At 41.8% G+C, this 16,985-nt stretch overlaps 1 protein-coding gene across 1 annotated transcript in view; it reads right to left on the bottom strand.

Moving 5' to 3' along the window:
• Camta (Calmodulin-binding transcription activator) overlaps positions 1-16,985 on the bottom strand; it is a 1,827,966-nt gene that overhangs the window by 316,016 nt on the left and 1,494,965 nt on the right. Inside the window, exon 28 of the mRNA XM_080281035.1 lies at positions 4,105-4,250. Within this exon, the coding sequence (XP_080137161.1) occupies positions 4,105-4,250 (146 nt within the window). The remainder of the gene's footprint in view (positions 1-4,104; positions 4,251-16,985) is intronic.

Genomic DNA, 16,985 nt, shown 5'->3' with positions numbered 1-16,985 from the left:
TGTATGTTCCCCCAAAGACGAGAGCACGGAAGGATGATGAATACCATGAGATGTTGTCAGATATGGCTAGCTATTTGCAAAAAATAATTGAGAAAAGCAATAATACAATTATGGTGGGTGACTTTAATTGTAAAGAGGTGAACTGGGAGGAATGGTATTCGGGAGGCAGCGAGGATTGGTGGGGCACTATGTTATTAAACATAATAATGAATAATGTGATGACGCAATGGGTCAAAGAAGAGACACGGTTTCGAGGTGAGGACACACCAGCAAGGTTAGATTTACTGTTCACCAAAGAACTCAATGTAATAGAATCATTGGAATATCTCTGTCCTTTGGGAAAAAGTGATCACGCGGTCATTGAGTTCCAGATGTTAATAGGAAACGTCAAGCCAAGAGACGAGCTTCATAGACAGGGAAGATACAACTTTGGGAAAGCAAATTTTACAGGACTGAGAAACTTTTTTGTAAATGCGGATTGGAGAAAATTCAGAAAAACAAGAGAGATACAGAGGAAGTGGGATATCTTTCTAGACCTCTATAATTTGGGAGTGGAAAAATTTGTACCAAGAGTAAGAGGGAAAGAAAAGAGGAAAAAGGAGTGGTTTAATAGAAGGTGTATGATAGCAAAAAAAGAGAGAGATAAGGCATGGAACAATTGGAGAAAGAGAAGTAACAACAGAACAAAGGAAGAATATAAAAGAACAAGAAATGAATACACAAGAATACGTAGAGAAGAAAGGAATTTTGAAAAAGGAATAATTGACAAATGCAAGGATGAACCCAAACTGTTTTATAGATTTGTTAATGGCAAACTGAAACAAAAGGAAGGAATCACCAAACTGAAAGTAGAAGGAGAGGTCTTTAAGGATGCGGCAATGCAAGCAGAAATAATGAACAAACGTTTCCAGTCAGTTTTCACTAAAGAAAAGGAGCTTGTGGAAGGGGAGGGAGTGATTAGAAATGTTCCGGTGATGAAAGATATAAAAGTGGAGGTGCAGGAAGTGTATAAATTACTGGAAACTCAAGATGTAAGGAAAGCCCCAGGACCTGAAGGAATTTCTAATTGGGTACTGAAGGAATGCAGAGAACAACTGGCGGATAAAATTCACAGCTTAATCGTATGCTCACTGGAAGAGGGGAAAGTGCCAAAAGAATGGAAGAGGGAAAATGTGGTACCAATTTACAAGGGAGGAAACAGGGAAGAAACCCTGAATTATAAACCAGTGTCTCTAACCAGCATGGTTGCAAAATTGTGTGAGAGAATCCTGAAAGACAGATGGATAAAATATCTGGAAGAGATGAATATTTTGGCTGAATGTCAGTTTGGATTCAGAAGTGGAAGGTCGTGTGTTTCAAACTTGTTGAGCTTTTACTCAAGAGCGATTGATGTGGTACAGGAGAGAGATGGTTGGGTGGATTGTGTGTACTTAGACTTAAAGAAGGCCTTTGACAAGGTACCTCATAAGAGACTAATGCGGAAACTAGAATATATAGGAGGACTAAAGGGGAAACTTCTGGAATGGATGAGAGACTTTTTGAGAGACAGACAAATGAGGACAGTAATAAAGGAAAAGAGGTCTGGATGGAGGGAAGTAACAAGTGGAGTCCCTCAAGGCTCAGTGTTGGCGCCAGTAATGTTCCTGATTTATGTAAATGATATGGTAGATGGAGTGAACAGTTATGCAAGTCTGTCTGCTGATGATGTAAAGATCTTGAGGAAGATAGAGGTTGAGGAGGATTGTAAAATACTGCAGGAGGATTTGGATAGGATACACATTTGGAGCTGGACGTGGGAAATGAAATTTAATGTAAAGAAATGTAAAATATTGGAAATGGGTAAAAGTACCAGGAGACCATCACTGAATTATTTGTTGGGTAATGAATTAATCACAAAAAGGAGAGAAGAGAAAGATTTGGGAGTGCTGGTCCAAGATAGTTTGTCACCAGAAAAGCACATTAACAAGATAGTTGGAGAGACTTATAAACTCTTGACTAACATAAGAGTAGCATTTCATTATATGGATGACGAAATGATGAAAAAATTGATAGTGGCCATGATCCGCCCCAGGTTAGAATATGCAGCGGTAGTGTGGTCCCCACACAAAAAGAAAGATATAAACAAGATTGAGAGAATAAAAGAACAGCAGCCAATATGGTCCCCAGTCTGACAGACCTGTCATACAGAAAGAGGCTGGAAAAACTGGATTTGCCTTCGTTAGAGGAAAGGAGAAAGAGGGCAGACATGATTGCGGTGTTCAGGACCATGGTGGGAGTAGATAAAATTGACAAAGAATATCTGTTTGTATGGGATAAGAGAGCAACAAGAGGACACGGAATGAAATTGAAAAAGTCAAGCTGCTTGAAGGATATCAAGAAATATAGCTTTCCTTACAGACGTACAGACTTATGGAATAGCCTGGACAAAGAGATTGTCCAGTCTAAAAACTTAAACGAGTTTAAAGCTAAATTCGACTCACTGAGAAACAGCGACGGAAACCCACGAGTATAGTACATTCCGTGTATATCACAATTAGGTATATTAGGTAAATACTTAAATATTTGGAACGATTTAGACAAAGAGGTGGTGCATGAGAAAAACATTCATGTGTGTAAAGGTAGACTTGATAAATGTGGATATGGAGACAGGACAACACGAGCATTGCTCAATTCCTGTATACTACAAATAGGTAAATACAAATAGGTAAATACACACACACACACACACACACACACACACACACACACACACACACACACAAAACTCCCAACACTTCACAGAATGTTTACATCCCCCCTCCTCCACCCAACACTACACTTCAGAAACATATATAAACATGTAGCAACTGCAGCCATCTAAACCCTCTAGCCAAACAACATCCTTCGTCACCCTCATCACCCCCCCCCCCAAAGACATTCATCCCTCAGAAACTGCTCCTCCCAAAGACACAATAGTACACTTAACCAGATTGTGACCCGGCAATCATCCTTCCCTGCTTCAGCAACATAATAAAATATATTCACAAGCAATCTATTATGTACATGATGTACATTCAAAAACAATCTACTGTGTCTTCACTGCAGTGCTAACTCCTCCACCACAACACTCTCACCTCATATACCTCATTTTAAAACCATAGACAATCCTTAAACATACCCCTAACAAAAGAGCTTTGCAATTGCCTAGCTGAAGTGGCCAGTTTCCTCCTGTCCACCATATTAACATCCAGATGAACATGGGGCCACAACAGCAATATACATGTCATGTGCATCTTGATACATACTTTACCGTTTTATGTCAATCCACATAGCTTCCTCATTTTCAATACATTGATTTACAATAACCATCCATCATCTTCAGGGTTTACCATCCCTCCTCCTGTACTCAGACTCATTCACATACAAATGAACCTGTTTCGCCATACATTTATATCCATTCTCTAAATATGACCATATCATGGAAGAATATTCTCTTCTAACCTTTTATTAACCAACTTCCTTGTTCAACATCTTTCATGAATAATTATATTTCTTATCCTACCTACTCTGTACAACCCATACATTACTACAGAGTCCCATTTCCACTCTCCTCACAGCAACATTTTTGCATTCATGCTATATCAAAGTTTCACACATATTCATATGTTAATGTGAACACCAACACACCTTATACAATCCTCTTGCAGCCTCCATACTCAGTACGTATCATAACTAAGCTTTCAAAGTACAGTACTAGCCATCTGTCTTTCTCAAGCTGTGTTAATATTTAGTTTCTTTATATATTTACCTCTCTTTTCTATTACTCCACTGAAGTACTAAATCTCAAGTAGCAATTTAAATCTCTCGCTATTCATGGTACACCACACTGTGATTCCATTTCATTCTTTACAATCTAACTTAACTATCCTCTACATTTACTTTTAAACCATATCACTCATTCACAAAACTACTTTAAAAAATCCTGCCCACTATCAGGAAGCACAGAATCATCTGCAATCGTGACAATCTAGTGAAAGTGTAAAATAACATTTCTGAGCTCTATGAACCCAAAATGTCTAATCTCCAATTTGCGTGATGTACACTGCCTCTTCTACGATTACTTACCTGCTTATAGCGCCTATAATAATTCTGGATAACAATAGCAGCCTGTCTCTCCTTGTCCTGCTCCTGCAATCGCTTGCGGCCTTTATACAGTCTGTAGGCTTTTTGGATTGTCTTTGCAGCCTCATACAACTCGCGCTGCTCACGATCTGAAAACAGAATTGTTCACTTTTCAAGAAAAGCATAGTTTTTCATGAACTTCTACCACCAGATCATTTTAATAAAAATCTTGCCTCCAACACTATTCTGAACATGCAACTGGAACTTACTGAAAGTTTGTATTCATACTACCCCCATAATGGATACTATCAATATCAAATGCAATGCAGCTTTGCCATGTGTCATGAGATGTCAGATATATATGAGCTGTGTATATCAACTTTCTTATTCTATTTTCCAATGGCCCCCCAAGTTACACTTCTGAGACACACAGTTCCCAGTTACATGGCAACCAAAACCATAACCTTAAAACAAGTAGCACTGTTTCCAAACCCAATTACTGTACATGGGCTGAATCTGGTGTAAAATCTTCTTGACACTCCAAATCTTGCAAGAGGTGATGCCATGATGCAAAACCTTCAACTACCACAGCATCGCATCACACACACTACCCCTGCCTCAGTCCCAGCTAGCATGTGGTTAAATGGCCCAATGTACATGGTCTCAGGTTACATGTGACTCCATGTTAACACAATAGCCAAGTAATTTGGGAGGCCACGGTACTTTACTACTGTACAGTAAAAGTCCTATTATTCGGCAGCTGATTGTTCGGTAGATCCGACATTTCGGCAGTTTTGAGAAATAGTCCAATTTACGAAAATCATTGATTGTTCGGCAGATGTCCGGAATCATCTCGGCAGTCTAGGAAGTGTTATCTGTGGCTTGTAGGCCTAATGTTTCATTACACTTCTGTATGTTCACTAATTTCTATATTCTTATTCAGATTCAGGTATAGTACTGTATTGATTACAATATTGCACAGTATCATACACTACAGTAACCACCCCCACCAAATTAGCGAGGGTTACGTTCCAAGCCCCCACGCTAATTCTTGAAATTCTTTCATTCTTGATGCCTTCCTGAAAATGACACCGGTAATTGAGTACCCCATGAACCACTGACACTGTAATGCATTACCCATAAATAAATGTTGCTTGTTAAATCAGTTTCCCCGTTGTTTTTAGCTGTACGGCTGTGACAGCTCTAGTATTTTTATTCCTCAGCATAATGGTGGAAGGGACTGTCCTGTTTAACTGAACCTAACCTAACCGAGTTTAACTGTAGAATTTAACCAAACCTAACCTAACCTAAAGTCAGAAAAATACTTAAAAATAAACTGGAGGAATATGAATTGCTAAGGTCTCTCTGATGAAAGTTAAACGTACATTTAGTGCTCATTCTTTTGTTTGTTTTTGTGCTTAACGTGAAAGAGAGAGCATTGATGCAAACAGTAATATATCCCATTAATCCTTTAATAACCTCCGGTACTGAACAACCTTTTACAGTACCGATGTCAGTGATGTTAAGTTAGTGTGAGCTATAGTCAGTGGTATGTTTACATGACTACGCTACGATTCCAAGCAGTTAGGCGGTCGGTTAATCTCAGATGTTTTCGCCCATTTGGTAAATACACCGTAACTTTATCAATCTTTCCGTGACTCATAGCGAATCATAGCACGGGTTTAGAAAGCTAAATAACACATTGCTAGGTGAGCCAGACGATTATCTTCCCATCTTTAAGAAAAATAAATTGATTTCAGAAGAATGGAAGAACTTTACGTACTCAGAAAGGGATTTAATTTCTTCCATTTTCTTATAAGATGTGAAGATAATCGTCTGGCGCACCTAGAAATGTGTTATTTAGCTCACTAAACCCATGCTATGATTCGCTATGATTGACTGGAGAATTGATAAAGTTACGGTGCATTTACCAAATTGGCGAAAACATCTGAGATTAACTGACCCCCGGACTGCTTGGAATCGTAGCATAGAGTCGTGTAAACATACCAGTGACCTTCGTTCCATTCCCATAATTGTTCACAGTTTTTCCATAGCTCACTAACTCGACATCGGTACTTTAAAGGGTTGTTCAATGTCAGAGGTTATTAAGGGGTTTATGGAATACATTACTGTTTCCATCAGTACTCTCCTTTCACATGTAAAAAAAAAAAACGAACAAAAGAGTGAGTGCTAAATGTAATTTATGACTTTCATCAGAAAGACCTTACCAGTTCAGATCCCTTTATTTTATGCAATTTTCCGACTATTTTATTTTGTTTGGAAAAAGTACTGTATACAGTACTCACTCCAAACATATTTGTAATAATATAAGTAGTGATGAGTTCACCAATACAAGTGATGTACTGAGCTGGTAGGTAATATTCCGTATCATTTCGGCCATCCAGGAACTGTTATCTGACTTGTAGGCCTACTGTGTCATTACCCTTGTATATGTTCACTAATATATATATATATTTCAGATTCAGGTATAGTACTGTATTGATTGCAGTATCGTACAGAGTACAGTACTTTCTCCAAACACAGTTGTAATACCGTACCATAAGTGGTGATATGTGTTCACCAATATATTTAAGGTACTGAGTGGGTGGGTTTTTGATTATTCGGCAAATCTAATTTCTCGGCATCATCCTGGTCCCATAGATGCCGAATAATGGGACTTGTACTGTAATTCACATTCATACCATTTTTAAAAGAAAGCTCCATTTCATTTTGGTTAACTGATAAAGGCTTCAACATGTTTACATGCATCAGCCTTGGCCACATAATGGCAGGTATCCACACTGCTCCATCTCAAGCTGCCTCTCTATTCAGTTCCTAATCCCCGACATCACATCGTACCATCTTCTCTCATATCTTTTTTGATCTGCTTCTTGCAGCTCCACCCTCAACATTCTTTCTCAACCTCTACACCCAATTGTCATCCTTCATCCCTTCCACCATCAATTAAGCAGTTTATACTATTTCCATTTTCATGAGGTGTATTTGTTCCACCATGATCCCTCAGCTACCCCAATCATTGCCTAGCTTGCCCATTCTTCTGTATCTATATGTAATAAAGGAAGTTAGGTGTTTGAATTTGGCGGGCTAGTGTTGGTGGTAGAGTGTGCACCATGTTGGGCTGGCAGACAGGAAACAGCGAGGGTAAATATTAGCTGGGTGGAACATGGTTCTCTAGGATTTACTGTGATTTAAGTAGGACTCTTGTCTGTATCTGATGGAGATGAATCTTGGCAAATACTCTGCCAAGCTGGGAGGGACACTTCACCTCAATACAGAACTGGTAGCAGAGTGTGGTTAAAATGAGGAGCCCTAACACAGGAATCCAGCTTGGGTAGAGCAGACAGCATGGAAAGGTATGTACATACGGCACGAGGAGGACTCGCACCTAATGGTACCCATGGACAAGGATAAGAAGGAGGCTAAGCCAGATGTTCATGCACTTCTTGAAGTAACAAATCGGTTGGCCCTGTACAGAAGCAAAGTTGGGACAACAGGAAACTGGCCAATTGGGGTCCAAGGGTATTGTTCTCTCTAGGTCAGTTCCCATAGTATGGAAATTTGCTGGTTAGCCAAGTTTGGCAGGGCATTTACAGGACTGGGTGAAGGATGCAGATAAGAACACAGAACAGATAGGCCTGCAAGGGCAGGAAGCAGTGATGCACCTATGTGGGTTTTAGGAATGGCCAGCAATAATACACATGCATAATAGCTGGGTGAGCACCCCATAGGAGATGTTTACTTGTTTGCAGAAGGTGTCTGGGAAGCAGTTAAATTACTTAGAGCTGGTGAAACAGCTGCGAGATAGGACCCAATGGCCTCAAGAAAGTGAAGGGGAATATGCCAAAGGGTTGCAGGGGAAAGATGAGAGAATGCAGAGGATATGACCACGGCAGACAGAGGAATGTATATGGCTGATCAAACTTGGTTTTGTAAGGATCTGGGGGACCAAAAGTTTGGAAGTAAGCTACAACTGGATCTGTGAGCATGGTGGAGTATGCTCATCCTGTGGAAGCTAAACTGAAGTCGCAGCCTCTGTCCTTGAGTTGGGCTGTGGTGCAGCCAGATCAGGCCCTCATTATCTCAAAAGGCACAAGAAGTGTACTCCAGGTGTCTGTGCCAAGTTTAAAAGAGGCTGACACTGACAGTGTGATGTTGGAGCCATTAGCGAAAGAGAGTGGGTATTGAGTGCCTGATGATGCATATGTCTTCCCATGTTACATGAATGTACTCAGAGGAAGGGGATGGATATTTGTGGCCAATGTGGGGAAGAAGGCCATGAAGGATCCACATGCTCTTTCTCTACTTCCACCCCTAAGTGCTGCCAAAACTCCATCACTGCCCCAGGCAAGACAGGTTCCTCAGTAGTTGGGCACCAACTTACAACCTCTGAACCTCATGCCAATTTGACAACTTGGCAGTTTTCCACTGAGGCCTCTGTTTAAATCAGCTACTATACAAGTACAGGAGTGTGTTTGCTGGGATGGAGCACAAATTATGATGTGCACTGGGGGCAAGGCATTAAATACACCTGACTAATGATGTGCCAACTGGGTTACCATATAAACATATCACCCCCCCCCCCCACTTGCATGGCAGAGGTGAAAGCACATGTGAAAGGGTTGTTAGTGCAAGGAGTAATCAAGGAGAGCAGCAGCCCATTCACTGCTCCAGTAGTTCTGGTGCCAAAGCAAGATGGGGCACTAAGACTGTATGTAGCCTACCAATGGCTACATGCAGTAACCATAAAGGATGTTTCCTCACTGCCTAGAATCCAGGATAACTTAGATGTACTAGCCTAATCTGGCTGCTAGTTATCACCAAATTAAAGTGAGAGAGAGATCAGCTAAAGACCATCTTTGTGACACCATCTGAACACTACAAGTACATTATGTGCCCCATGGAGTTAATTAACAGTCCTGCAATATTTCAGAGATTTATGGAGTATGTGTTCAGTGAGCAAATGTTTGTTACCCTGTTAGTACACCGCGACAACTTACTGGACTTTAGTCGCAATATGGAGGATCATCTGGAGAGAGTGAAGTGGATACAGGAGTGTTGAGGAAGCATAGCTTCAAGTTAAAGCCATCAAAGTGCCACATTCTGAAACCTCAGGTCAAATGTTTAGGGTTTATGATATCCAAGGATGGTGTTAGCATAGATCCTGAGAAAATTCAGGCTGTAAAGGTGTGACCAATGTCACATAAAGTAAGAAATATTGGGGTGTTCATGGCTTTCTTCTCCTTTTATAGGAGCACCAAACAGTTCACTATAGAGGTCGATGCAAAATTTTGAGGGGTTAGGAGCTGTGCTGTCCAAAGAACATGAGGTAAAACTGCACCCAGCTGCTTTTGTAAGTATGGAATTGAAGAGATCAGAGTGAAATGTGAGCAACTACAGCTACAGGAGGCTAGAACTGTTGGCACCAAATTGTACAATGGCTAAGAAATTCAAGAATTATTTAGCTAGGACTATGTTTACAGGGTTCACAGATAACAACCCACTGGTCCATTTTCTACCTATCTATCTATCTATTGCCAGATGCCTTAATCCTGTAAAGGATGGACACAAACAAATTGCCTCCATGTCGCACTGTCCCCCACCAATTCACTGCCCTGCTTCCAGCTCATACCCCCCTCTCTCATATAACTCTCCAATTTATCCCTTCATCTCATCCTCGGCCTCTCCCTCCCTCTCCCCTCCTCCACCTCAATCACACAGACTCTCCTCATCAGTCTCTCACTCTCCATCCTCTCCACATAGACAAACCACCTCAGTGTGTTTTTCCTAACGCTTCCTATCACATCCACATCCACACCATAACGCTCCTTCACTTCCTCATTTGTCAGTCTATCTCTCCATGTGACTACACATGCTCCTCTCAAATAACTCATTTCCACTGCTCTCACTCTTGAATTCTGTCCCTCCAACAAGGTCCAAGCTTCACTTCCACATGTTAGAGTTGGTATCATGATACAGTACTGTCATGTAGAAACTTTTTCACTTCCAAACTCACTTCCCTGATTCTTCTCACTGCTTTCAAGGAACCAGCAACCATTCTTCCTTGTTGTTCCCTTTCAAGCACTTCTCCCTCTAAACTTCCATCCTTACTCATCACACTACCCAAGTACTGAAATGCACTAACATTCTCCGTTTCCTCCTCATCCACGCTCACTGTACATTCACTGACTTCACTTCTCTCGAAACCATAACTTTACTCTTCCCTACATTCACCTTTACATTCCGTTTCTTACACACTCTCCCAAACTCATCCACCAAGCCTTGCAGCTCCCTTCATCTACACTTAACAACACAGTATCAACTGTAAACAACAGTACAGGGAGTTACCAAACACCGCCCTCTCTCATTAGGACTGCTCCAACACCCACTGCCCTACCTTGTATCTCTCATAAAACCCCATCCATATATAGATTGATCAACCATGGAGAAATGACATCCTTGTTCCAATCCAACCATCAAATAGAAAAATTCACTTAGTTCACCATCCACACGCACTGCAGCCGTAGCACCCTCATACATACTCTTCATGGCATTCAACAACTTCCCATCAACTCCATATATTCTTAATACTTTCCACAATCCTCATCTATCCACCCTGTCATATGCTTTCTCCAAATCCATGAAGGCTGCATACAACTTCTTTCCCTTCTCTAGAAACTCTTCCACTAAAGAGTTTCCTAAAACCTCCCTGTTCTTCTCCAACTAATTCCTCTGTTATTTCCCTAACTCTGTCAATAAGTATCCTACCATATACTTTTCCTTTTACAATAAGAAGACAAATGCCCCTATGATTACCACATACTTCCTTTTCCCCTTTTCCTTTGCACAGGGGAATAATTATACCTGACTTCCAATCCTGGGGGACTCTACCTTCCTCCTAGGCCAATCTGCAAATCTTCCACATCAATGCTACTACTATCTCTCCCCCATGCTTCAGCATTTCACCACACACTCCATCAATTCCTGGGGCTGTCCCCATTTTAACTATCTTCATTGCTTCCACAACTTCCGTCCTACTGATTTCTTCCTCTCTTCTCACATCCCTCAGTCTCTCAGCCATTCCCCGCCCACTAACACTTGCATTATTTTCATTCTCTATGTTCAACAATTCCTTGAAGTGTTTTCTGCATCTGCTTACTTTTTCTCCTTTCTCGACTAGCAATCTACCATTTTTATCTTTCACTCCCCAGCTAACTTCTTTGGCACCCTGTCTAACTCTCTTTACCTCTTTCCAGAACATATCCTTACATTCCCTCCACTTTACACTCAAAATCCTTCCAAATTCCTCATCCACTCTCCCTTACTCTCTCTTACTAATCTTTTCACCTCTCTCTTCCTCTCTACATATAATTCTCTCTTCCATCTCTCAACTTCTTCCACGTCCGTTTCTCATGCTTTCACTATATACTTTCTTCTTTTGTGCCACAGCCTCTCTCATCTCTATATTCCACCATGCTGTTCCCTGCATCCCTTTTCGTCTTCTCTTCATCCCACACACAACCTCACATGCTGCACAGATTCCTTCTGTGAATATCTTGCACACATCTTCCATGCCCCCCATCTGCTCCAATCCATATTTACCCAATCGCTCCCCCACTTCCCTCTTATATTCTGCCCTTTTTCCATCCTCTTGTAACCTTTCCACCCTCCTTGTAAGAACTACTTCCTCCTGTCCTTCCCTTCTTCTGTTTCTCCAATCAATTTTCTTTTTTTTTTTTTAATGCAAGAAAGAAGGAACCAAAGGTCGGAACCTGCAAACAGTTCCCACCAAGAAAAAACAAACACAATACAAAAGAGAGCCAAAATCAAGATCCGTTCATTTCGAGATGCCTGGACACACTACCTTGAAAAACTGGAGATCATAGGAAAAAGGAAATACAGACAGAGGGAGACAGTTCCTGAGCTGACCTGTTGCATAAATGAAGGGCTGGGAGTAATGGTTAATTCTTGCATTAGAGAACTGGACAGAAAAGGGATGAGAGTTTGTTGCCAGACAGGTGCTACGCTCCCACTGTAGAGGTGGAGGGATGCAAGCAGACAGTTCAGAGGAGCAGTGACCATGAGGTAACGATAGAAAAGAGATAAAGATGCAACAGTGTGGCGAAGAGACAGAGGTTGAAGGGAGCCAGTAAGAGGAGGAGAGTTGATGGGATGAAAAGCCTTTGACTCCACCCCATTAAGAAGAGCTGTATGTGGGGAGTCTTGCCACACATGAGAGTTGTACTCTAAACAGGGGCGAATAAAACCCATGGATAAAGTCAACAACTGTGCAGGGGTAAAGAAGGTACGGAGTCGACTTAGCACACCTAATCTCTTGGAAGCAGATTTTACAAGAGATGCAATATGATCTTTCCAAGATAAGTCCCGAGTGAATGAAACCCCAAGCATGTTCAAGGATGATGCAGGATTAAGCTGAATATTATTAAACATTAGTGGGTACTCCTGTGGAAGATTGTGTCAGGTTGATAGGTGTAAAAACTGAGTTTTAGATGCATTAAAAACAACAAGATTATTTTTACCCCAGTCAGAGATACGAGCCAAGTCAGACATTAGGTTTGCCATAGCCTCATCCCTTGTTTGTTGAAGTAACTGTTGAAATGGACGTTGCAGGAACCAAATGGAAAGGTGAAGGGTGGAATCATCAGCGTACGAGTGGATAGGGTTAGACGTACAGCTTAGAAGGTCACTGATGAATAAATGGAAGAGAGTTGGTGATAGGACAGAGCCCTGAGGAACACCACTGTTGATAGACCTAGGAGAAGAACGACGGTCGTCTACAACAGTGGCTATAGAATGACCAGAAAGGAAACTATAGGTGAAGGCACAGATAGAAGGATAGAAACTGTACGAAGGTAGAATGGAAATTAAAGATTTATGAAAGACTCAACTGAAAGCCTTTGAGATGTCAAGTGCAATGGCAAAGCTTTCGCCAAAGACCCGAAAGGAGGATGACCAGATGCCTGAAAGGTAGGTGAGAGGATCGCCAGTGAAGCGCCCCTGATGGAACCCATACTGACGATCAGAAAGAAGATTATGATAGGAAAGATGCTTTAAAATTTTTCTGTTAAGAATTACTTGAAAACTTTTGAGACACAGGATGTTAAAGCAATTGGACGATAGTTAGAGGGCTGGGAATGGTCACCTTTCTTTGGGGCTGGCTGAATGAGGGCAAACTTCCAGCAAGAAGGAAAGGTACAAATTGACAGACAAAGGTGAAAGAATTTACCTAGGCAGGGTGTAAGCACTGAAGCACAGTTCTTGAGGACAACAGGAGGGACTCCATCAGGCCCATATGCCTTGTTAGTATTGAGGCCAGTGATGGCAGAAAATATATGAGCTGAAGAAATTTTAATGTCAGCCATGAGGAAGTCTGAGGGGGGAAGTTATGGAGGAACAGCACCGGAATCATCAAAGGTGGAATTGGAGGAGAAAGTCTGAGCGAAGAGATCTCCTTTATCAGTAGAAGAAATAGCTACAGAGCCATCAGAATAGAAAAGAGTATGGAAGGATGATGAGGTAAAGTTGTTAGAAAGGTTTTTGGCAAGGTGCCAGAAGGAGCGGGAAGAATTCAAGTTGGAGAGTTGAAAGCATTTAGTACGGATGACAATATTTCTAGCAGAGCGAAGAACAGCCTTAGCACGATTCCGGGCAGAAACATAAACATGATGTAATTCAAGGGTGGGTTGGCTCCGGTACCTTTTATAAGCCCTTTCCTTGTTGCGGACAGCATCAGAACGAGCGTGATTATACCAAGGCTTTCTTGCATTAGTCAGAGGATATGAGAAGGGAATGTATGCTTCCAAACCCGAGAGAATAACCTCCATAATGCACAAGGCACACTCAGATGGCTCCCGGCCATGGAAGCAATAATCATTCCATGGAAAATCAAAGAAGTACTGCCTGAGGGCCTCCCAATCTGCAGCTCCAAAGTGCCACAGACGACGTTTCTTTGGAGGGTCCGCAGGCCGTACTGGAGCGATAGGACAGGTTAAGGTGATAAAGATTGTGATCGGAGGAGCCCAATGGAGAGGAAAGATTGACAGTGTATGCAGAAGGATTAGTTGTAATGAAAAGGTCAAGTATGTTGGAGCTCTCTACAAGGTGGTCAGGGATACAGGTAGGGTGCTGGACAAGCTGCTCTAGGTCATTAAGGATAGAAAAGATGTAGGCTTGTTCACCAGGTGGATCAGTGAAAGGAGAGGAGAGTCAAAGGTGGTGGTGAACATTGATATCTCCTAGAATGGAGATTTCAGAGAAAGGAAAAATGGACAGAATGTGTTCCATCACAGAAGTAAGATAGTCGAAGAATTTTTGATAGTCAGTAGAATTAGGAGATAAGTAAACAGCGCAGATATATTTAGTCAGAGAATGACAGGATAGTTGAAACCAGAGTGTAAAGAATTCAGAAGAATCAAGTTCAGGAACACGAGAGTAAGATAGGTCGTTGCATACATATACACAAAAGCCACCTTTGGCTTTGAAATGAATATAGAGAAAGTAGGAGGAAACAGAAATGGGTTTGCTGTCAGTTGCCTCAGACAGCTGAGTCTCTGTCAGGAAGAGAAGGTGAGGTTTAGAGGAGGAGAGGTGGTCTTTGACATAGAGAAAGTTATAGGAAAGGCCACGAATGTTGCAGAAATGAAAAAGGAGTCAGACACTGGTTCCAGGCATCTCTCAGAGTCATCACCAGGAGAGGGGTGAATGGAGGGGGAATTTATGGTCCTCCCCCCCACCCCCCCGGGGACTCTGAGGCATGATTTATTAACGCCATTTTTCATTTTCTTTTTTAATTTTGAAAAGGTAGTGTAGTGTGTACTGTCCATGTAGTTTGGTGCTGACAGTTAGAGAAACTTGTATTGGAGAGCATGCTGGCCTACTCTCTGTGTTACTGAAACACTGAAAAAGTTCAGCAAAGGGGGATGGTCAGGAACTAGTCCTGAGGGCTGATGAAATGCGAGCTCCAGCTCTCCCTGTCATCAGCTTTCCATTTCATTTGGACCTTGATTCTGACCTCCACCAAGTGGTGGTCAAAAAGTCTACTCCTCCAACCTCTATATACCCTTGCATCCATTACACAACTCATCCTGTCATCCACACACACATAACCAATCATTGCCGTCCATTCATTCAGTTCACCACCCACCCTTCTCATCACTCGCCATGTATACCTGTGGATCATTTTGTGCCTGAAGAGGGTATTGGCTATCACCAACCCCCTCCTGGCACAAATGTCCACTAAAGCACTGCCATTTTCATCCATCTCTGCAGGCACACCCCACTCAACAACTACTCTATCCACCTTCGCATTCTCTACTTTTCCATTCATATCTCCAATTAAAAACACTCTCTCATTTCTTTCAAACTTTTCCATGCATGCTTCCACATTTGTCCAGAACTCTTCTCTCACGCTACTTACACGATCTTGCATTGGCACATACACGCACACAATCGCCCACATTTGTAGTCCAACTTTCAATCTTACCCACACAATCCTTGAGCCAACTGATCCATACTCTCATATATTCTCCTTCCATCTGTTACTCACAACAATACACTCCTTCTTTTGCCCTCTCATTCCCACCTATTCCTGTGCATATACCCCATCCATACTCCCGTTCTCTCACACTCTCACCTTACCATTTAGTTTCAGTTAATCCACATACTTCCACTTTTGCACCCTCAGGCACCTGGACAATCTCTCTTTCTTTCACCTCATCATTTGCACCCCTTCAATTCCACGTAGCTATCTGTACTGTGTTCTTTGCTCGTTCCTTAGTCATCACCTTTTGGTCAGTCCTGGTCCGAGGCTTCTTGTTCGTATTTTTAGTTAGTTGTTTAATGGGGAGGGGCACTAACCTTAAGCCAACCCACTTTTTGTCACACAGGGAACATGTGTTGGTTGGTTATAAGGTTACCACCCGGTGTCGTAATCACTTTCCTGGTTTACAGGAAATCATTTGGCTTATCACTCAATTAGGAGCCATGGAGAGTTAGTGGTTAGGTGACTTGAAATGGTTTTTGTGGTGTAGTAACACCCATGAAAACAGAATACCAATGTAAATGGCCTGTCCAGGAAGCCTTATCAGGTCATTTCAGTGGAAGATGAGGTGCAAGAAATATGGCTTAGGCCCTGACAGTGTGTGGGCAAAGAGAGAGTGCCTCTATTAAATGTGTGGGACAGAGCAAGCTGGGGCCAGATGAGGGATGTTCAGAGATCTTGCTCTGCAATGGTTTCTCTTTGGTTGCATTTGGTAGGATAGCTGAGTCAAAGATCTTGTTCTGCAGTGGGTTCTCTTTGGTGCATTTGGTAGGGCAGTTGAGTCTTGAATGGCTGAAGACCCAATTTCAGTTGGTTGAATTTTGGCAGTTGTGGAGAATAAAGAAATCACTGATCCTGAAGCAAGATGTGATCTACCATACTGGAGACAGTTTGCAAGAGGGCCAGGCCAAACCTGTTCTGCTTGAAGGCCAATGTAAGGATGTACTGGCCACTTCACAGGAACAACCGGGCCATCAGAAGATGGCTAGGACTACATTACAGTACATCCTCACTAGAATGAACTAACTGTACATCCTCGCTAGAATGAACTAACTGTGGGGACGGGAGCCTGATCAGATACAGTCGATAATCCAAGATATTCGATGGTCCCCCTGAAGTGGGATTTCAAGAATGCGTTTGAAAATAAATGGGTACAGTAGCATATTCAAGCACTAAAAATGAAAACTATACCCATTTTACATTAACTTGCCCATAATTTCACCTTTCTGCAGCTTATTTCACATCCTTGTCAAAGCAATTCTTCATGACTAGTACAGTACAGTATTACTATAGTCTGTTAATACAA

The sequence above is a fragment of the Coenobita brevimanus genome, chromosome 87 (genome assembly GCF_032717465.1).
Source record: "Coenobita brevimanus isolate Jiangsu-jjx chromosome 87, ASM3271746v2, whole genome shotgun sequence".
NCBI classification, from domain to species: Eukaryota; Metazoa; Arthropoda; class Malacostraca; order Decapoda; family Coenobitidae; genus Coenobita; species Coenobita brevimanus.
This window is presented reverse-complemented; position numbering and strand designations above follow the sequence as displayed.